This window comes from Bombyx mori, chromosome 4 (genome assembly GCF_030269925.1).
Source record: "Bombyx mori chromosome 4, ASM3026992v2".
NCBI lineage: Eukaryota > Metazoa > Arthropoda > Insecta > Lepidoptera > Bombycidae > Bombyx > Bombyx mori.
Window position 1 is genome coordinate 16,174,675 of NC_085110.1, and position 23,392 is coordinate 16,198,066.

The 23,392-nt window shown below is 36.5% G+C and overlaps 1 protein-coding gene across 7 annotated transcripts in view; it reads right to left on the reverse strand.

Moving 5' to 3' along the window:
- Positions 1-23,392, reverse strand: part of LOC110386053 (leucine-rich repeat-containing G-protein coupled receptor 5) — a 328,609-nt gene that overhangs the window by 12,947 nt on the left and 292,270 nt on the right. For all 7 annotated transcript variants that reach the window (XM_038021804.2, XM_038021805.2, XM_038021806.2 and 4 more), the window contains one exon: positions 2,003-2,062. In XM_038021804.2, coding sequence (XP_037877732.1) covers positions 2,003-2,062 — 60 coding nt within the window. The remainder of the gene's footprint in view (positions 1-2,002; positions 2,063-23,392) is intronic.

The following is a 23,392-nucleotide window of genomic DNA, read 5'->3' on the forward strand; positions in this document are numbered from 1 at the left end:
TTTGCCTGATGCTAATGGTTTTACCGCAGTTGCCACGCCCTGAATGCCGCCAACTCCGTTGAGTTACGATTCATTGCCTTCGAAGGCATACGCGTCTGCAGCCTGTAAAGATGGCGAGTTGAGGTTATTCGATTGTGTTGTAAGAGCTGTTTTATCTTTCAAACCTTAGTGCTTGACTGCTATGCGGCAGAGATATCTTAGTGGTGCCTTATTTGGTAGTGGTACGAGCTCAGTACATACCAGTGAAATTCGTGCATAATAATGCTCCAGAAAAACTGACAAAAGTAGAAGCACTTAAAAAAAAATTGCATGACTATTGGAGTTATTGGAAATTCCACCTCTAAACGTCGGAGAAGATTTTTTTAGAGTTATCTTAATAACACTTGAAAAGGAATAAAACGTGATTCATTATTTTTAAATCTAATTAAAGAATTACTATATTTTTAACACTGGTGTTAGGGTGTCTTATGAAACCGTACGGGTGGATGGGCCGAAATAGTGGTAGGTATCACTACTCTGCCTATATTTACCGCGAAACAGTTATGCGTCTGGGATTAAAGGACGGGGTAGTCTTTGTACAATAAAACTAGAACTGTCATGTTAGGTGGGTGACGGAATTTACGCTCAGTAGTCTAAGACTTAGACTATAAACAATAAAAAATAATAATGTACACCTTATAATGAAGCTATGTGATATCATAAGACATAAATCATCAATAACTGTAAATTTATACACATAAATTGTTCTGGGTGCGTCTTTGTTAATTACCTCACAATTTATGTGTATGTACGTCACCATTAAATCATAATTAAACACTAATCAACTGAATGATTAAGTGAAAATGTCTATTGAATTACCAGGAGTACATAGCCTGTGGCAGGTATGTAGTAGCGTTCGCCGCTGAGATATCGAAACCAATCATCTATTAATTAATTTTGGAGTAGGTGGTTTAAACGTACCTACATACGCAAGACAGTAGTAGCGTTGGAATTCTGATATAAGCTTTTTGATAGAAACTGGATTTTATCTCTTTAAAAATATGATAAATGATCTGAATGATTGCGCGGAAACAGGAAATAACTAAACGGACATTACCCGAAGCGTACAATCAGTGTTCACTGTTTACGCGCCATTAAAGACGTGGGCTCTCGCGAATATTTGCGTTTGCAAACCGGAAGACCATCTGGCGTAGATCTGTTCAGGTAAACAGCGGCCTCAAAGACAAAGGTCATTCGAAACTGGCGATTTTAAAACGTTTTGTTCCACCGCTTCATTTGTCGTTCACAAACGTTCGGTAAATGAATGCTGCGCATTATGCAGATTGGAGAATGGAACGCATCCGAGAACAAGAATGTGTTTGTATTTTGCGTTCAGTTTCGCGTGGGCCGCGATAATTGTTCACACGATTCATTGGTGCGTATTGATGGAAACAGTCGAGTTACCCGTAAATACGACGTAGATTCACAGTGGACTTGTATTTCCATTTGAAAAAAGCTTATTACGTTATCGATAACCATTCATTAAAATCGATTTGTTCACGGCACGTCGAGCACGACACTAGATCACGTTATCGATATTTCCATCGCGATTTATTGGCGCCCGCCACTAATTGCTGCGGAACACTGAATACATTCCGTAAATTCGTCTCTTTAATGTATATTTTCGTTTTGAGCTACATTCTTACTAAACAGTTATTACAATTAAACAATTTGGTCAATAATATATGCTCAATAATAGTTTACGCCTAAATTTTTTATTAAAACTTAAATTTAAGTAAAAAATTCAATAATTATTCGCACATTTAAACTACACGAAGCGGCTCTGGCATCCAAGATCTTCTATCAACATCGATAATCGAATCGATATCTCACTGCTCTAGTGGCTAGTGAGATACGGATGGCACGAACTGTTGTTTAAAATGACCATATTAGTAGACCATGCGTTATTTTCATGCACTTCCTTGTATAGAGTTAAGTTCTTATTCATGTAAGATATACGTACCATGATATAATTAGCGGCAAGGAAGGCAAAAATCACGTGGGCATATCGCAATGGCGCCATCTGTGGATAAAGAAAAACAGAATTAGTGATTGGGTTGGACATTTTAATAGTTGCATTAAAACATTCTTTAAATCAATTTTTGCTCAAAATGTTTTGTGTACAATAAATCATGAGGTTAGGGATTCCTAAATGTCATGAAATATTATTAAATTTCAATTATATATGTACTGTTTTTTTTAAATAAATAATAACTGTCTTGTGTGCATTAAACGTAAAATATAAATGCTAGAATGATCCATAATTGGTAGTTGCACACATGGGCAGTTTTGCTAAAGTAAAAAGGCTGATTGCATGCAGTCACATGGTAAAATTCCCATGGCATATTTCCAGGGCCGTCATTAAGCCGTTAGCCGGTGTTTTTAAACAATTTTATTAAACGCAATCACAATTCATGGTGATTACTTTGAATCGGTTCAAACGGTCGGGAAGCATTCGTTTTTGAGCCCCGTCCTTTCTCATGGCGGGAATTTCATGGTAATTTTAAAATGACGCTTAATGTTTACTTTGTGTTTAAAGGTATTGTTAGCGAATAAAGTGTACGGATAAATATAAAAGAATAATATAAATAATTACAAGTCTTAGTCAGTCGCATAGTCATTGTTTGAAATTTGTTAATAAAATTTTACAGTTTTTATTATTGTATAAGCTTTATTTTATTTAGTTTATATATTTTATTAAACAACTGATTGTTAGACATATTATGTAGGTACCCAATAATAATATACGTGCTTTTATTGACATGGTTTGCATTAGCGTAAGCTTTTGAAACAATTTAGAAATATCGTATTTTCCGTGGTTTCCGCGATCATTATATTTTCTCTCACAGTTTAATCTTAGGTTTTTTGTTGTCATTTTATTATTTTCACGTGATCACGAAAACTGTAAGGTATTTTAAACGTTTACCGAGACAACGAGATTACATTGTAAAGTTATTTTTTAAATTAAATTCACAATATTTTTTTAATATTTTAAGAAAACATTTTTATGAATTGAAAAAATTTCGAAAAGTGACTCCAATGTTCTTTTCGCAAAAAAAAATATTGATGATACCTATATAGTGGATGAATCTTAAAAGTAATTTGTGACAATTTTATGCGACAGTTGATACACGCTTAAAATTATGTTAAAATATTAATTGTCTTGATATACCATCTTAACCACGTAAGAATACTTATTTATCGTAACTGAAGTTGTATTGTATAGAACAAGGACTGGACAATGCCTCAGTTTCCTGGCAGATTGAATTATCCCGAAACCGGCTTTGTGAGGCCGACAATTTAAATTCTCAATGCCTACAGACTACCAGTACCACAATGGAGAAATACGGTCTCATTAGAGTTGGAGTGTGGACCGTAGAGGCGAGGTCAGTCCTGTTATTTACTTATCATGATTATATAATATACTGCTTTGTAAATAAATAAGTGTGGCTAAAATTTTTCTGATCATGAATTTGCTTATTTATAAGCGCGTTTGTATAAAAAGCTGTTTTCTTTAAATTCAAATTTTAAGTCGTGTAGTCGAATATTCTCATATAGAGTTTGGGTCTGAAGATATTTTTTGTTTTTTCTTTATTGCTTAGATAGCTGTAAGTTATAAGGTCTCAGTATAGTTACAACGGCTGTCCCACCCTTCAAACCGGTTACGCATTACTGCTTCACGGCAGAAATAGGTGGGGTGGTGGTACCTATCCGTGCGGACTCACAAGAGGTTCTACCACCATTAAATTTTTTATAGTAAAATTTGTTATGAGCAACGTGGTCCGTTGTGGCTTAGTTTCAGACATAAAGACAGATCGGTAAATATTAGTAAACTAACTCGTCGGAACTAAAACAATTCGGCCGGAAGTCGTCCAGGGAACAATTAGTTATCGTCCCAATCATTCAGCACAAGAAGAATTCGGTTGTCATTAGTCAAATCGGACGAGCCGTTCGCTCCGTAAACGAGGACTCGTCGCTTCACGCAATTCCGACGAGAGTCGAACTTCGCAACTTAAAACTTTTAGTTGGTTTCGGTTTGTTTGCGGCCGACGACGGAGCTTTTCATTTCGGTCATTATTACGGTGAGCACGCGAAATTTCCGCTTAAAAGTAATTCTGCTTTGTCACCATTCGTTCGACGGTTCGCTTGAAAACGTTCGAATACGGAACGCAGGACGATAGCGAGAGGGTCACTTGCTTAAAAATGTTATTGTACACGAAATACGGACTTGGAAATTACCGGAGAAGGGTAGTTTTTTTTTTTTTTTTAAGTGAAAACTTCTTTAGAATCGTGATTTCAAACCGGATGCAACGGAAAAACGACAGGTAAGTGACACAAATACAAAAGAATGAGACAGAAATATACATACTATTTAATACAGCGCCATCTGTGAGATTTTTTTAATACTAACGTGTGTATGAAAGCTCTTGTAGTGAATTTTAATTTTGGATTATACGTGAAATTAAAATATCAATTCACAGAGAGAATTATTAATGACAAAATTTTAAGACGTTTAGGATAATTGTATTTTAATTTTGGAAGGTTTCACTTCTACCACTTGTGAATTGCACACATGTACTTTTTTTTTTTAATTCATTTACGAGTTTAACGCGCTGCTGTGATGTTGTTTTGATGTTTTTATTTCTAGATTTTTCTATTTTCCGATTTCAGTTTATTTAGATATAAAATAGGAATTATGGAATATTAGGAAGTAGCAAAATCTCCTTGCGGCCGTCATCCGAATACTGGGGTTACATTTCAAGGAAGGATGGAAACAACTTCGAGACTCATCGTGACCGGTTATGTGGATGGGATTCAACATTTCACAACGCCCTCAACACTGCCAGAGATAGAAACAGATAGAGAAAAATCGTGAAAGAGAAAGTGATACAGAAGGGTGGTCACGAGCCTTGGAATTGAGGAATACGACGCGAGGAGGAGAAAGAGGACGATACAAAGAGCAACAGCAACTCAGAAGATGCACGTTAAATAATCAATTATGGAATGCCCTATCATGGAATACCTAAATAAATACTCTAATATCGTTTACGCGACTTGGACACGTTCCCGTACTAGTTTAAATTCACAGTACATTTAGGGTCCAGTAGGTACCTACTTTGGGTTTCATTCGCAGTCTTTGTGACTACAAATATTTCACCTCACGTTTCGTGGTCTTGTAATCGGGAAACTTGAGTGTATTCGCGCCTTCTGACGCCGTTTAGGGTCGGCAGGATAATGTTCCTGGGAAATATTAATATTTTTTTTGTTTTGATGGGTGAATGAGCCTCCTCGTGTTAATTGGTTACTGGAGCCCACGGACATCAACAACGCAAATGCCGTTACCCAACTTGAGACGTGAGTTCTAAGACACGTTTCTATGGTACAACGGCTGGCTGCCTTACTTTTCGAACCGAAACGCATTAAGCATTACGCACGTTTCGTAGCAGAAATAAACGGGGTGGTGGTACCTACACGTGCGGACTAATAAAACCATTTGAGGTTGTAAACGGCGCAATTAAAAACTGCGAGGCGGTAAAAGATACCCTATTTGCTGTGTGACTTTTCAGACAGGCATTTTGTTCTCTAATTACAACCCCGCTGACTCATGCTTTTGTGCCCTACAATCGCGCTCGTCTTCCGATATGAAATGTTTAATATAATTATTTATGTAATCTAAATATTTTAGGCTCGGAAATTACACAGCCCTACGACCAGTAATTACGCAAATCAGAATCGGCTAGTAGATTTGGGTTTGATTTATATTACATGATGTTATTCCTTCATAGTAAAAGGCTTGGTGGAGTTATGTTTAGTACATATTTCATTCGAGAAAACGAATTGGCTCAGTGGTATGGCTCGATGCGAAAGCACCGGGCGTCTTATCCTTTAGAGCACGAAGAAGACGCATAATGTAAATTTCAAATTCACGCTTCATCCGTCTTGTGCGGATAATATCTTTGTTAAACTTTTTTGGTATGCGGGATTTATTGAGGTTCGCAAAGTGTGGAGGAATTGTAAAACCTATCACTGCAATCTGCATAGATCTCTCTTGACGTCCCCTGAGTGTTCGATATATATGTTTTTAGGCCCAAATTTGGAGGAAGTGGTCACGACCCTCAGAGAGAAGAAGAAGGCCCAAATTCGGAATAAACACGACAACTTTCCGTGGACACATATTCTGCACCTAAAGAATATGGTCTCTAAAGTGTAAGTGAGCATCTTTTTCTGCTTAAGGCACAATAATCACATAGTATGGGCAAAGGGGCTTCTTTTCCTCTTCCTCACAATATCTGCAGACTGGAGCAGCAGTATCGCCTAGCTTGTGCCTTCGTAATGCACAGTGCCCCATTAGGACTCTTGCTAGTGCTCTCGGTTTGTTGCAATTCTTACCGAGTGAATTCCGGGTGAATCCTTTTAGTGGAATTATCGCGGGAAAGTATCCTCTGTAAGAATAATCTACTTACATAGGCAAATAAAGAAAAGGCGTAACTTTTCGTCATTGGTTCTATTCATTCTAGGTTAAGTGTGTTGAAAAATACTGGCAGTAATACTATGGCCTGTTGAAATAGCATTACCGTCTCCCTACATGTCGTCCCCAGTATAAAGCGACATTACGTTTGTAATCGCCGTTTCAGAGTTCCCTTTCGTTTTCCGATACACACTAACATACCCATTCCGTTCGATGGTCGCTTTAAAACACTTCCTACGCTTAGACCCCGACAGGGCTGCCAAATAACTTTTAGTCCCTGACTTATGAACTTCTTTGTTTTAAAATAATCTTTAATTCATGCGAACAGTCATCCTGTTCATTAGCAACAATGCCAATCTTCGTTATTTGTTGTAGGGTTTTGAATATAATACTTTGACAAAAACAAGACACGGGATAGTTTGTGTTCAATTCTTCGACAACCCTATATGAGCCCAATCACCCGTTAGTGTGTAAGGACCGGGAAAAATGGGGACATGGGCCTGAGTTAAGTGACGGTGAATGGGATAAAAAACAATCGAGAATCACCCTCGGGAAACGAACGACGATTGCGAAGCAGATCTCCTGTTATTAGGTCCGATAGCAACAATTCCCCTCGTTAAGATCAATCCGTACTTGATTGGATATATCAACGAATTTTACGTTTTAGATCCCTTCATCTCGTATAGCCTCCGTATTTATTCTTACGTTCGAGAAAGGTCTCTAAAACGAATCGAGTAAACAAAATTAAGTAATTTCGTTCATAAATCACAGTTTACATTTCATTAAATATAGCCTTGTTTAGCGCGTTCTAACACGCCGAAGCCCGACATTGTACGGAGTAACGAAACACCCTAGGATCCCACAAATTAACCAGCCACCCGGGATACCGCTCAGACGTGATCCCTAATTTTCAGATACATCTCGCGGAATAAATAGGGGATTAGGGGCGGCGCCGGGCGCGTAAATAACCTCGCGTCACAGCGCAGCCGGGCCACCCAGAGATAAGGAGCCGAGTGAAATTGCTCTCAACAGAGCTCCTTCGAGATCGGCGCAACTTATACGCGATTAGCGAACACCGCGAATTGATTTGTGATTTCTTATGTTTTTTTTTGGTCGTCATTGTCTGACATCGTCTCAAACTTTTTCGTGTGTTGCATGTCGCGTGACGGTCGGCCGCGGAGTAGGGATAAAGTGAAAGGCGCTCGTCAGAGCACCCAAGGCCAATATGGCGGCGCCTATAGTTCGCAGCAGCTGACCGTGTAGTGTATAGACTATTACTCATTTGTGCCAGTGCTCCACGCTATTCTGTGTGTTTTGTCAGTGTTTAATGTAAATGTTGTTTGTCAAAGTTAAATATCTATAATGTGAAAAAAAGTTTCACTTTTAGCGTAGTTTCATAAAATCACACAATCCTTTTTTTATTGCCTAGTTGGTTGGACGAGCTCACAGCCCACCTGGTGTTAAGTGGTTACCGGTACCCATAGGCATCTACAAAGTAAATGCCGCCACCCACCTTGAGATATGAGTTCTAAGGTCTCAGTATAGTTTAAGTGGTTGATCCGTTGTTTTTTTGCAATTACCCGAAACTGATAGCCAACTAATTGTTTTGCTAAAATTGAATTATTAGTATGAGTATTATCTTAACTATGTATCACCCGTTCAGTTGTTAGTAAGAACTATTTATTATAAAGAGTACATAGTAGTTGTATTGAAGTAATTATTATTTTATATATTCTTGTACAGTAATTATTCCTCATCTCTTTAATACGCGATCATGTAAGGATTATTATTTGACAGTATTCTTACATAAGTTTGTGACTTGTATTTCAAGTTACTCTCACATATTGTTGCATGAATAATATTGCTACTTTGTTCAAAGTAAGGGTTCCTAGAAAGATTAGGTGTATGATTAGTACAATAATTATGTATATAATTTAAGATTATTCTTGGAATTGCTTATTTTCACACATAAACAGCAACATCTTGTTTGCCAGAATTATTATCCGCTATTTGGTAATGGAATACTCTGTCAAGACAGTATGACCTGGATTATTGTTTTACGACCAGCCGTCTGGATGTCGTCAACGCTCTTTGGCAACCCAGAAAAGGGTTCAATGGAAATGTTAAGTAAAATGAAAGATGAGAATGCAAGAGATACATTTATATAATTAATTAGTATAGTACAGTTGCATAATGTTTATTTATTTATTGCATACGTAGGTGGACAAGCTAACAGCCCACCTGGTGTTAAGTGGTTACGGTTAAGAGCCCATAGACAATATAAATGCCGCCACCCACCTTGAGATATGAGTTCTAAGGTCTCAGTATAGTTACTACGGCTGCCCCGCCCTTCAAACCGAAACGCATTACTGCTTCACGGCAGAAATAGGCAGGATGGTGGTACCTACCTTTGCGGATTCGCAAGAGACTCTACCACCGGTAATTACGCAAATTGTAATTTTGCGGGTTTGATTTTTATTAAATGACGTTATTCCTTCACAGTTTAATTAGAAAAATTGGTATCCGCCTGCGGGATTCGAACACTGACGCATCACTACACACGAATGGACCGGACGTCTTACCCTTTAAGCCACGACGACTTCAAGTTGTATAAACCAAAGTGATATTACTTGTTATACACATATCAAACCATACCATATCAGAGCGATGTTAAACGCATTTAGAAATGACACCGCGAGGATTGAGATGCAAGCAGTCGTCTTACTACGCAAGGTCTGTCACTGTCACTCCCAACAATGAATAAACAACAAAACGATAATTTTATGAAAATCATGACGCCACGAAGTTGGCCGCACGCTCGTTTGCCTACAAGGGCAATAAGAAAAAAAAACATATCCAGACTCTGAATTACAAATATCTTTAGCAATGACATAGTCTCCGATCGGTAACCGAACTCGAAGCCCGTGGTACCTTCGTTAGGGTTGTTAACCATTTCATCACAGAGTGGCGATCACAAGCGAGAACGCGAGCTCAAAGGAATCTTAACGTGAAGTTTGGTAGGCCGTATGCTCGACTGCCTACTAGGGCAATAAATAAATAAAAAAAAATTACGAATCTTGTAACCCGATATTGGTGTCTATAGTTATTTTGTTCCGCATCAGTCGTATCCACAAATAGACGATGGTACCTACCCTCACGCCATACGCCCGTCTCCAAAGTTATCAGATTTATTGAGCATAATACCAGAATAAACTACATTCACCTTCTATTCAAAAAGTCGGCGTAGGTACTTTATTAGGTAGCTACGTCGCCATGTCTTTACAGAACATTACTTAAAAGAACGTATTACTTCTAAGTTTGTTCCTTGATTCATATGAAATGTTTCATAATAAGCGTGTTCTCCTACATGTAATACAGATTATATGTCTTTGTAAGAGTATCATTCGTGTAGTACATACAGAAATAATATTGTACGCACAATGAACGTAAACAACAGTCTTATTTTAGCTATCCCATTCTCTAAGCAAGAACGTATGACTATTTGAAGACAGAAATAGGTAGAATACCCGCATCGTGGGTAATTATTAAAACAAAATAAAAAAACGATCACCTATATATTAATACGTGAGGCAAAACCGTTGTACCCCTTTTTACGAAAATTGCACGGACGGAGGAGTATGAAATTACCCACACTTAAAGAGAATATAGAGAAGGAGTGCAGAATGTCAATATTTTTTTAAATGATGCTTAAATAATACATTAAATCAATAAAAAAACTTTGCACACACTATCATGTATTTGACATAACTCACACACGCATGCATACTATTTGTTTATTGATAAGCTTTTCTTATTGCTTATAGTCTGTGGTCAAATTGAAATTAGATTAAATATTGTTTGTCTTTATTAACATTTGTCTAAAGTGTAGTCTTGGCGAAATCTGTGATTATAGAAGTATAATAGAATAGTGTACAAAGTAATAATTTCAATTAATTATAGTCGAATTTCGACTACCGGGGGACCATTAGTAATTATTATTACACGAAGTTATTCCTTCATTATGAAGTCGTTCGTGGATACACATGCTATGTGTGTTTTTGTAGTAGGCATTGAACACATTGTTCAAATCAAATCAAATCATTTTTTTTTATTCAACATAAATGAAAGTACACACTTGTTGAACGTCAAAAAGAACTACCGTCAATTCACAAGAACTAGCCTCCGTCCTGAGAAGAACTGGCAAGAAACTCTGCGGGCATGTGTTTTTTTAAATATTAGATTTTTTTAAATATTAATTTTTACAATGAGTTTACAACGTAACAATTATTGCAATATTGAAATGTCCGGAGCGAGCGACTCATTCCCGCTTTACGCAATCTTCTAGATAATCATTGACTTTATAGTAAGCTTTATGCACAGATGTTATTTAATAGTTTTCTTAAACCTAACGAAACGAGTACACTCACTGGGCGTTTTATTCTATAAGTCACAACAAAATTCCCAGTACAGATTCATTTTAAGCCTAATAACACAATGAAGACTATTGTGAGAGTAGAAAATGATAAAGAAAAGCGTATTCTCTAGACCAATTAAGCACAGATTAATCTTGTTAAAGCAATCCACGAGCTTGGGTTTATTAAACTGAATTTTCATTCCATTAACTGGCAGGGATGTCCATAAAATGTGTTTTAAGAGGCGATCTCGAATAGTGGTCTATTGTGAGTTAATTAATTAGTTAATAATATTTATACGTTTTCGTGTGAATAAGTTACATTTTAAATAAATTTATGTATGGCCTCGTGTTTTTAGTGCATCGAAAAAATTAACAGAATATCAATACGAATATAATATCAATGAAGTCATTTTTGAAGACAATTGGAGGGTGGTAAATTCTCAAAATCAGATAGAAATGTTTGTATTCCAAATTATACCGATGAGAGCTTTTTTTTAAATATTTTTTTATTGCTTAAATGGGTGGGCGAGCTCACAGCCCACCTGGTGTTAAGTGGTTACTGGAGCCCATAGACTTCTACAACGTAAATGCGCCACCCACCTTGAGATATAAGTTCTAAGGTTTCAAGTTATACATATGTATATCGATATTTTCATTTAATATAAAGTTATTACTGGTGTAAGAAACTACACTCGTTTAGTACAACTACTCGATAGATAGATGGCGTTATTGGTTTTCTGAATCCCGCTACGTTTGTCTACGGTTTAATAATATATTTTTTTATTAAAGTTATTACTTAAGTTCACGCAAACGTTACTATATATATATATAAATGAATTGCTGTTCGTTAGTTTCGCTGAAACTCGAGAACGGCTGGACCGATTTGGCTAATTTTGGTCTTGAATTATTTGTGGAAGTCCAAAGAAGGTTTAAAAGGTAGATAAATATGAAAATATGTACTCGGAATTAAATAAAAATAATTATTTTGTTTTGCCTTTTATGTGTCCCCCCCGTCGGACGGGTTCCTTTTGTTTGTTTTAAGTTTATTTTATATAAAAGTTTAGGTCTTTTATTTATCGATTGAGGCACTACAAAGTCTGCCGGGTCAGCTAGTAATAAATAAACTCCGTTGTTTTATTGCGAATATTATGATATTAATGTCCTTTTAATTCTACCAAAAGTACAGTATCCGTTATTCCAATCATCTGGTGTAATCGATACGTTTATTTTAATGTGTTTTAATGTGGGCAATTGTTCCTAAAAAAATAGAGAAAACCGCGAATAATCCCTTATTTGTTTCCAAAGAGAGTTTACATAACGAAATATTAGATCGATTGAAAACAATGAAAACACACGAATCATCGAATATCAATTTTAGTGTGCACACAACCAGTTGATCAAATACTGTGGTCGTATTGGCATGCAATGATTTTGAGTTTAACTTTGATATATTGATATATTTTTCGCTTTTTCCCGTTCTTCAGCACAAATTATGGACCGGGTGATTGATGTCCGAGTCTAAGTGATTATGAGTGGCCTCTGAAGTACATAAATACTGTTACAAGTGATTAGAACAATTACAAATATGAAAAAAAAAAAAAAAAAAATTCAAGTTATTTTAACTGTAGATAAATTATGTAACATGTATAAAATCGCCCATTTAGCCCATTTTAATGAGGGTTTCCCTTGTCAAGTGTCAACATTCCCACCCTTCTCTGTCTGATTAGGTGCTGCAGCCTCAAAACTATCCCCGGGCTTTAGTTAGAGTTTCTAGGGCTTTGAAGGGCGATGAGGGTCCTCCCTAATGATGCCGCAGTCGTCGGAAAACAAAAAAGTCCAAGAAAAAAAAAAAAAACTCAAACAAGAGACTGGGCAATCCAAAATTCGCAAGTACAATATTTTACCTTTTAACTTTGAGGTGGATTTTAAAAATACAGGCCTCTGGGAAATCAGAGCCAGTGGCCCCGGAAAACTGTGCAAACGTTGTTAGAACAAAGCAATTTAATCTTTGCACGGTCAGCAATAAGGAGTTCACGAGATGTAAGCTATATTTTTGCAAGTTTATTTCAAATGGGTGGGCTGGCTCTGTAGACGAAAGTTGCTGTTTCCATTTTCCGGGTGCAATCTTCTTGAAATTTTGTTTACGTACTTCCGAGTAAACAATTAATTTGGGAAGTGGTAGAGTAGCGTTTTTGTTCGTTCGTCTATTCGGAGTTCTAAAATGTTTTCGTGTTTCATTTATTCTTTACGCGGAACAAAATCAGATGTTGTTCGAAAGGGCTTTTCGGAGAGCTTTCAAGCTGCAGCACTGTGCACACAAATGCCATGAACGGCTCGCAAAGAAGCTGAACGTTGTTTATCCGTACTTTATTTACCGTCTACTCGCATCGCGCCGACTGCAAGGTTCGAACGGTCCACAATAACAGTAGTAAATAAAGCTATCAAAGATTCTCGGCGTGTGTTACGTGAACGGAAAATAGAATGGGGTTTGTTACGTTCGAGGTATCAAAAGCTAAAAAAATGATGCTAATGAATCGTGTGCATTGCGTTTTTTAAGATTAATTCACTGCTTGTCTATATATTAATACGTGAAGCAAAAACCTTGTATCCCTTTTTGCGAAAATTGCGCGGACGGAGGAGTATGAAATTTTCCACACTTATAGAGAATATAGAGAAAGAATGCATAATGCTAATATTTTTTTAAAGTAATGCATAAAAGATACATTAAATCAATAAAGAAAACATTACACACATTACCATGTACATATTTGACGCACACACGCATGCATACTGTTAATTTATTGTCAAACTTTTGTTCTTGACGTCTGTGGTCAAGTTGAGAATAGATTAAATATTGTTTGTCTTTAATAATATTTTTATAGTGTAGTGTTGGCGAAATTTTTGATTATAGAAGTATAAAATACAATCATAATAGTGTACAAGCTTACAATTCCAATTAATTATAGTCGAATTTCGACTACTGCGGGACCTCTAGTTTCTATAGTTTAGTTGGGTAGAGAGGCTCGAAGCTGACTATATGTTAAATTGTTATACTAGTGACACGTCGTCTATAGATAGGCGAGATCATAGTTCTGTCACCTCTGCTAAATGATGATCAAGTAATGGTTCAAAGTTACCGATATCGCATCGTTTAAATAATACCCGCAAATACCATCATAATATAAGTTACTTTAACACAATTACAATTATGGCATAATAACTGGTGGTAGGGCGTTATGTGAAGCCAACATGGGTAGGTACCACCACCCTGCTTGTTTGAGCCGTGAAGCAGTAATGCGTATCGGTTTGAAGGACGGGGCAGCCTGTATAAACTGACACTTAGAAAGCATGTTTCATGACGGCGGCATTGACGTGATTGAGGTTTATGGGCTCCGGTTATCACTTAACACTGGGTGGCCTGTGAGCTCGTCCACCCGTCTTAGCAATAAAATAATAAAAACATGTAAACCAATTAGCTCAGTCTCTATCTTTTGAGTTGAGAAATAAGATTCATTATAAAGTTGCACAGTAGTTTCACGGTCAGACAAATATTTAAATTTAACTAGAAGATTTCGTAGAAGAAACAACGTTCTTGAAATATTCATAAGGAATCACGGAATAAATATTACTAGAGGTCCCGCAGTAGCCGAAATTCGACTAAAATTAATTGGAATTGTAAGTTTGTACACTATTATGATTGTATTTTATACTTCTTTAATCACAAATTTCGCCAAGACTATACTATAAAAGATATTAATAAAGACAAACAATACTTGATCTATTCTCAATTAGACCACAGACGTCAAGAACAAAAGTTTGACAATAAATAGTATGCATGCGTGTGTGCGTCAAATACATGGTATGTAGTGTGTGTAATGTTTTCTTTATTGATTTAATGTATCTTTTATGCATTATTTTAAAAATATATTAGCATTGTGCACTTCTTCTCTATATTCTCTATAAGTGTAGAAAATTTCATACTCCTCCGCCCGCGCAATTTTCGTAAAAAGGGATACAAAGTTTTTGCTTCACGTATTAATATATAGATAATAGTATCAAGCAGAAATTAATCAGACGTCCAATACACAGAATTCTTGTAGCAACGTAACACGAAACAACAATGAGAAGCGAAATCAAAATGAAATATCTGAAAGTTTCCTGAACGGGGCTCTAGGCGTCTCCTTTTTAAATTATTGCGTCTTCAAGGAGACAATTTACGAAATGTATTGTTGTGAATACGTACCCCAATCCTGGGGATTACACTCAGCGTCGAGAATTTGAGGGGAATGTGCAAAATAACATTTTCTTACGTACGCGTGTAGGTACGGAGAAGGGGACACGACGGCGCTTTCTTTCTACTTCTTTTTTTTCTGTTTGAGGCTTTATTAAATGGACCGATGGGTTATGGTCTGACGTAATTAGGTTAACGTACTGTTTGTTTTTTTTTTGTTCGAGGAGAAAGAGCAATGAATAATGAGCTCGTAGATGATGATTTTTTTAAGATCGAAGACGTAACTATCCTATTTCCCGAGTTATGTACGGCACAGAAGAGGATATAGGATAGCTTTAATATAGTTTTTTTTGTCGGTAATGCGAGCGTAACCGCGTGTAGAAGCTGGGATCGAATTAAAAGATGGAAGTTCACTAAATCATTTGCACAAATAAGAATGACGAAATAAAAGAACATTAATAAGATGTTTTTATGTATATCAAACAGAACTCGAAGCGGTAATATTGTAAGTACTGCCCATAAACGGAAAACAATAGTAATTTACTGAATTGAAGTCGAATTATTTTCGCAAGTTCATATTTATTGTACCCACAATGCAGCTGGTGACCGAAAAACTCCCCGCAACACGCGATACCATTGACCCTGTCCGTCAGCTGTTTTAATACGATCTTATTAATCAGCATTCTGGTAAGCCCGATTAAGGAGCAATTTTGATTTCAATTTTAGCTTACTTAAGGTATTTTTTTAAATGCTTGTTAGTCTTTTTGACAGACACACTATTTAGTACTCCGTATATCAGTAAAATTATATTTGTCACATTCACAGTTTTGTATCTCAACGTTGATAAGCCGATTTCGTTGTATCTATCACTTTACTTTTGTAACACGCGAGAAAGGATTATGTGTCAATAATAATTCTAGATAATTTCTTTTTACTTTGAAAGATATAAATCTCAAAGTTAGTACTATAATAATATTTTAAGAAGTTCACTCGATCACAGATAGATATAAATTATTATAAGAAGCCTCTAACTTATACTTTCGTCATGATCTGCCGCAAGCATTAGGACTTGCAAGAATTCGTAGAAAATACCGTGAACTAGACTAAATCCATGAATAAATAATTGCAGACAATTTCATTAGTATAGACCGGGATAAAGCATGGTCGGCTTCAATTATCCGGGACCGCATTGTTAATGTTATTAATGACCTAACGCCGCAAAGACAATGCCGCTTATTGCGGATATTTGCCGGTTATCGCGGATATAGCCGGCTAAATTCAATACGATGCTGCGCGATTAGGTACATATATACGATTTTAAATGTAGAACCGGGCAGAGTTTGAAGCGTGCGGTTTGTTTTGAACCGGGTAATCGGTTTTCACTGAGATAATTGAGTTGGAATTTGAATTTCGATGTTTTGACGAATTCGTACGACGGAGTTCGAAAACATTTTTAATTTAATTATGCGTTCCGTTGGTTTTTCGGTTTTTGTGTGTATGATGAGTATTTGAAGCTTTCTCTTCAGTCGCAGATTTCAAACCAACTAGAGGTCCCACAGTAGTCGAAATTCGACTATAATTAGTTGGAATTGTAAGTTTGTACACTATTGTGATTGTATTTTATATTTCTATAATCACAAATTTCGCCAAGACTATACTATAAAAAATATTAACAAAGACAAACAATATTTAATCTCAATTTGACAACAGACGTAAAGAACAAAAGTTTGACAATAAATAGTATGCATGCGTGTGTGCGTCAAATACATGGTATGTAGTGTGTGTAATGTTTTCTTTATTGATTTATATTGCAATTAGCATTGTGCACTTCTTCTTTATATTCTCTGTAAGTGTGGAAAACTTCATACTCCTTCGTCCGCGCAATTTTCGTAAAAAGGAATACAAAGTTTTTGCTTCACGTATTAATATCGCAGATTTAACACGAATTATGTCTAAAATATGATTTATTAATTTACATCGACGATTATTCTACGTTACAGAATCAAAATTTATAATGCAAACATGATATTAAAATGAGTCCAATCTAATTTTACTATCAACAGACGCGTTATCTTCCCTTTAATTCAGTTGAACGTATAAATATGTATGCATATTGCAGGAATTAGCATTTTATCTCTTAACCGATTTAATATTCATGTATACGATGCAAGCGCATATCCCTTGTGGAATATAGAATTAATTTAGATTCCCTACGCGCCTATGTTTTGCTGAATTCTGTTGTTGTGGCAACGCCCTTATCTAGTTTGCCTTGGTATTTTATTTTATGTAAATCTGATACATAATAACGAATCTATTTTTATTGTAACTAGAATAAGCGTGAACCACACGATGCCGTTCCTTACTTAAAAATGAAATTGAAGTCTCACTTGTTTTTTTTTTTTTTAATTTTTTTTTTATTGTTTAGATGGTGATCGACAACAGGGTCCATGGATTACCGTCATTACCATTCCGTACCGACGTACCGATACGGTATCGTCACAAGGTGAATCTATCAACCTGCTCAATTGTATCAACTCAACCTTCAAACTAGGAACGTTAGATGGCTTCGCGGAAAAAAGTGGCAAAAACAACAGCAAAAACTTTTTACTGGTGGTAGGACCTCTTGTGAGTCCGCACGGGTAGGTACCACCACCTCGCCTATTTCTGCCGTGAAGCAGTAATGCGTTTCGATCTGAAGGGTAGGGCAGCCGTTGTAACTATGTATATTGAGATCTTAGAACTTATATCTCAAGGTGGGTGGCGCATTTAGTTTGTAGATGTCTATGGGTTCCAGTAAGCATTTAATACCAGGTGGGTTGTGGGCTCGTCCACCCAACTAAGCAATAAAAAATAGGTAGAATGATAGACACCTATCCACGCGGACTTAAAATACGTCCTACTACTATTATACAAAAAGGAACACATGTTTTGAGAACAATAACGAATTCCTTCTGAATTCGTTTTCATTCAAGCTACAATTTTATATCAAGTTAATTTAGTCTGAACTCAAGATTTTAAGACCAATTAGCTTAAACGTCTACAGCCAATTAGCGCCAATCTTAATTAGTTTTAATTTTTATATTTCGCTGGGGAAACGTTCAGGTGAGATATCCGAAATAGCGGGCTACGAACGAAATTATTATTTTTATTAGTAAAACAATACTGAAGTATTTGAATTTTTGCCCTTTAATTTTTATTTGTCAATAGCTTATATAACAAATAGTCAAAATAGTCAAATTTAATTACTTATTTGTTCAATTTTTTAGATGTTGTTGTACGCATTATAAATGTATGTTACAGGTAGTCAATGTGGCTGGCTTTGTGTGTTTCACCACATAATTCCAGTTTTAAGGGTAGGGTACGCTTACTTAAGTAAATTTGAGAAAATTTTAGTTTTGTAATCAAATGTAATTTTTGTGTGATGTTTAGGATGGTGAGTTGGGTTGAAAGACTTTTCTTGTTTGAAAAATAATAAATAGAAAATTCATTTAGCTGCAAATTAAAACATTGTTTCAATTAATTTAGATTTCAAGAATACTCTGTGCGTGAAAGCAGAGGAGAATAAAATGAGGTCATCAATGTAAACAGAATGTCATTTACGAAGCGCATGAAAGTTTTAACGAGCCCGTGTCACACTCCCGAGCACACATTACCGGCAATTCATCAACGGCACGACTCCGTCGCTCTTGTACCTTTAATTCAGTTTTGAAGGCGAAAGATTTATAGAAACTGGATGTGTGAGGAACCCTTTATTTAGGATTTAAATTCGGTAGGCAGCTTGGCTCTGCCCCTGGCATTGCTGAAGTCCATGGGCGACGGTAACCACTCACCATCAGGTGGGCCGGGCCGTATGCTCGTCTGCCTACAAGGGTAATAAAAAAAAAGGATTTAAATACAGATTTTTTATTTATTTTTAAATTCCTCAACTTTTACAATTTCGATTTAAAAACCTGAAAAAAATTACATTTAAAATTTAACCCACATTTCTTGTACTGACGTCTCGAAACAGATTGAATATTCATATCGTTTCCAGACAATTCGTCTTCGTGTGTCGTCTCTAAGTAATTCAAAGGTGTTAAATGTATTAGCTTCGAGACATCGTCATAACATTGTGTTCACGCGTTTTCGCCCTAATGTCTTGCAGCTCGGTTAATAACTTCTGACACATGTCAACGGAGCGAAACTCTTCCTTTCCGCGAATCAACATCAACTTTGATCGTCTTTTCAACGTCGTTAAGTACTTGCTCGGAGTGAAAATGATTTGTCGAGGTCGTCACAAACTTTGGTATTGGAAAACGTGAAAAGTAAATTGCTTGCTTATCTAAAGGGTAGTCGGTTCCTAAGTTTGTTTATTAACCTTTAATAAATGTTGATTTGCTTCAAATTGTTTCGTGAGTTCGACGAAATATTCATTACAAATGAAATGTTGATAAAGGTAAATTAATGTCTAGATTCAATTTTAACACACCACAGATTGTAAATAGTAATTAAGCAGTGAGCATTTATAATTCCAGTGTATAACAGCTTATCTAGTTAGTCAATGCGGTGTATTAGCAAAATGCAGTTGGAATTGCTGCACACAAACGTGTATATTACCTGATTATTGTAAAGCCCGTTTAATTAGGTATGTACGACAAATATGAGCTCTTCGATTAACCAACGCTTAATAACTATAGTCCTGATAAACGTCTGAATGGCTTAAAGCCGACCGTCTTAAAGGCAATACCACACCTGCTCCCAACTAGTAAAGGAGACATTGAACCGGCCATAGCGAAAACCTAACGCGGCTCGTACAGCTTTGAAATACTAGAATGAACCTGTTCCTTACTGAATTCAGTACATTTGGTGGTATCTTAGTTGTTTTGCTATCTTGTGTCCGTTGCTAATGAGTTTGTCAATTAACTGATACCAGAAATCTGCATTGCGACGCAGCGCTATAAAAAGTCATCTAGAAAACGGCAAATGAAACTGCAACATGCCCTGTTACGTTAAAAGGTATGATGTTTTGCTTCATTGTTTTGTTACGTAAAATGAAATTACGATTTTACGCGGCAAAATCTCCCGGTCTTCGCCTTTGCATATTTTAATCTATTCTACTTAAAAGCTGGCTTTTTCGCACCTGAACCTGGGGGTGTTTTAAAACGAATTTACCGCCTCTTTGTTAGCGAGCTACGTGTCTGTTAATTCGTTTACTCTTTCCGAGGAGGGCTCTAATGGGAGGGCTTTTCTCGCAATTAGCCGCAATTAAGATACTTCGTAAGGAAATGCCTCCGGGATTCTTGGGCGGGAATCGATGGCGGCTGAATCGTTTCTAAATCGCAACCACGTCGAATACCGACTCTGTTTCGAAACGTTGAGGAGCGGATTTGTTTGTGCTCGTAATTAAAAGCCGATTACGCGAATATTACGAGCGGTTCCCACGCCATCCATTATATCGGGATTGAACGGAATGAACGATGTAGCCGCCCTTTTCGCTTGATTGTTATCTCCCAATTAATATCCGAAATTAAGCTTGTTACGGTCATATGAACGAGTACGTCATAAATTTTTGATAAAGCAATATTTATAATGTTTATTACACGATGCTATTCCTTCACCGTGGAAGCCAATCGTGAACGTTTGTTAAGTACGTATTTCATTAGAAAAATTGGTACCCGCCTACGGCATTCGAACACCAATGCATCGCAAGATACGAATGCACCGAGCGTCTTATCCTTTAGGCCACGACGTCTTCATAAGCATACCACGGGTTTCATAAACATATACATTTCAGACCAGGATGAGTAGACAAAACTCCGAATGTTATTTAAATGTCTTTTGCATAGTGATTCAGTTCGACTAGGACTTAAGCCGCGTAATTTTTTTCCTTCGTAGGCAGAAGAGCTTACATACAGCCCACCAGCCTTTTTATGTAAAAAGGCAACGGGGTCATAACTGTTCTCCTAGAGCTGCTTCTATTCCATCCATCCTATCACCATCAGCCAACTGTGGTAGCAGTATTATCATTTTATTTTCCTATTTCACTTCCTAAGTTAGGAATTAGAAGGTCTTGAGGTCTTTCGTAGGTGGTGGCCAGTTTGAGCCTACAAAATGTATCCAACATTATTTTGCCCAGTTCTGCTGTGAGAGATTCAAGGGCAACCGAAATAATATCTTGATTAACTCCGCACTTATGCATTGCCGATATTCCGAAGTCGGCAATGACATTCACAATATATGAGCCCCTGTAATAGCGCGCTTATCTCGTCATGTGCTATAGTAAAAATTCCAACATATTTTTTATTTATTTTTGAAAGTATTTACAGTATTTTTTAGTATGTTATACAAAAAATCGTAAAATCCTATCACAATATAAACTGTTCATCTTCATGAGGTTCGTTTTAAGCGTTTAACGCCAGCTACTTAGAAAAACCACAATCGGATTAGTATCGAGCGGTTTCGTCGTAAGTTACGGCTCAAGGAACTGGTTATCAACAATAGGAATTTATCGTCGAACAGATAATAAATTAAATAGTAAACCTTCGAAATAAATCTAGTGCGGTTATCAGAGTCGAACATTAAGCTTCCTTGTCGCTCTATCTCATATTCCTGTGATTTGATCGATAAATAGACGCCGCGGCCACCTATTATAATTAAAGCCAATGTCGATACGATAAAATCGACATGTAACGCACATTCGGTATCGCTAGTGCGGTGCGTTATCGATAACTTGTGAGAATGTTGGGTGGCCGGACCACCCGCGTGCTTACGCAACACCGTCGACACAGTTTTAAGGCGATCGTAACCTAAATTAAGCGGGCATTAGTATGTTTACAGTTTGGAGACAATAGACTTGGACATGTCCAGCGCTAGGAGAGCAATTCGATGTTCCTTCGAATTTTTATTGTTCCGTAATCGAGTTCTGAACGCGCTTAACGAGTCGATTATCACGCCTCAGAACTGGTTTAAAATTGTAAGTTGTTTCAGTTTGGAACTATAAGCTATTTCATAATTTAGAGTTATGTCCGGATGTATTATCGAAAACTGGTCGAGTTGTCTTATTGAATAAGGTCCCTTGATGGTAATACGATATTAAGAAATCAAAGGTACGTAGAATCGAGATTCTACTGGCAATTACTCTCTTAGTAGTTTTCATTTTAGTCTTTAGTCCACTTAGTATTCAATTTATTAAATAATAATTCAGAGCATTATTGAAATCCACGTGTAATCTTTATTTGAACAACTGTTAATTAAAATTGATGAATTCCCATTTGACATTTCGATATACATTTACTTTAATTTTGTACATTAAAAATATTTTAAATCTCGTTACTACTAATACGTTAGTAGGTATCGATATTTATTTCAAATTATATGTAATCTTTAAAATGTATCTAATCTTTATACATCTTTACTTGCATTTAAAAGAAATTCGTTGTTTAGTATTTACTATTACAATAATCTTAATTCATTTAAATTTATTTGCAAATTAGCTGAAATAGTAGTGACTCTCTGAACTGGAATATCATTATTATTGGATATTGGGTAATCCAAAACACTTTCGGATATAAGCTTAGTAATAGTACTTAATAGCGTAAGTACTCTTAGTTATCAGCGATCAAAAACACCAAAATCTCAGAAAATAAAATTGTAATAAACTAACGTGATATAAACAAAAAGCAAACTAAGCTAGGTTACAATTTCGTGAGTTCACATATAGTGAATCTGCAATGGTAAGTGAACGGTAGTTACTGCCTACTTTACACCTGTTTGCTTAGTGCGAGTTTTTTAACTTTTTCGATAGCGTAAAAGTTAACTTTTTATTTTATTTTTATTGCTTAGATGGGTGGGCGAGCTCACAGCCCACCTGGTGTTAAGTGGTTACTGGAGCCCATAGACATCTACAAAGTAAATGCGCCACCCACCTTGAGATATAAGTTCTAAGGTCTCAAGTATAGTTACAACGGCTGCTCCACCCGTGCGGACTCACAAGAGGTCCTACCACCAGTAAAAATTGTATGCAATTGTATGTATTGTATGTATACTCAAATTTGTATGCAGTTGGAACAGCGCCCCTAGCGTAAAGCTAAGCGTACGCAAACGATCCCATTCCATACAAATATGAGCTAACTTTTACGCTACCGAGAACGTTAAAGAACTCGCACTAAGTACACAGAAAGTCGATCGCGCGCGTTGAAAGTTAACTCAAATTTGTATGCAGTTGGAACAGCGCCCTTAGCGGCAAACGTAGGCAAACGTT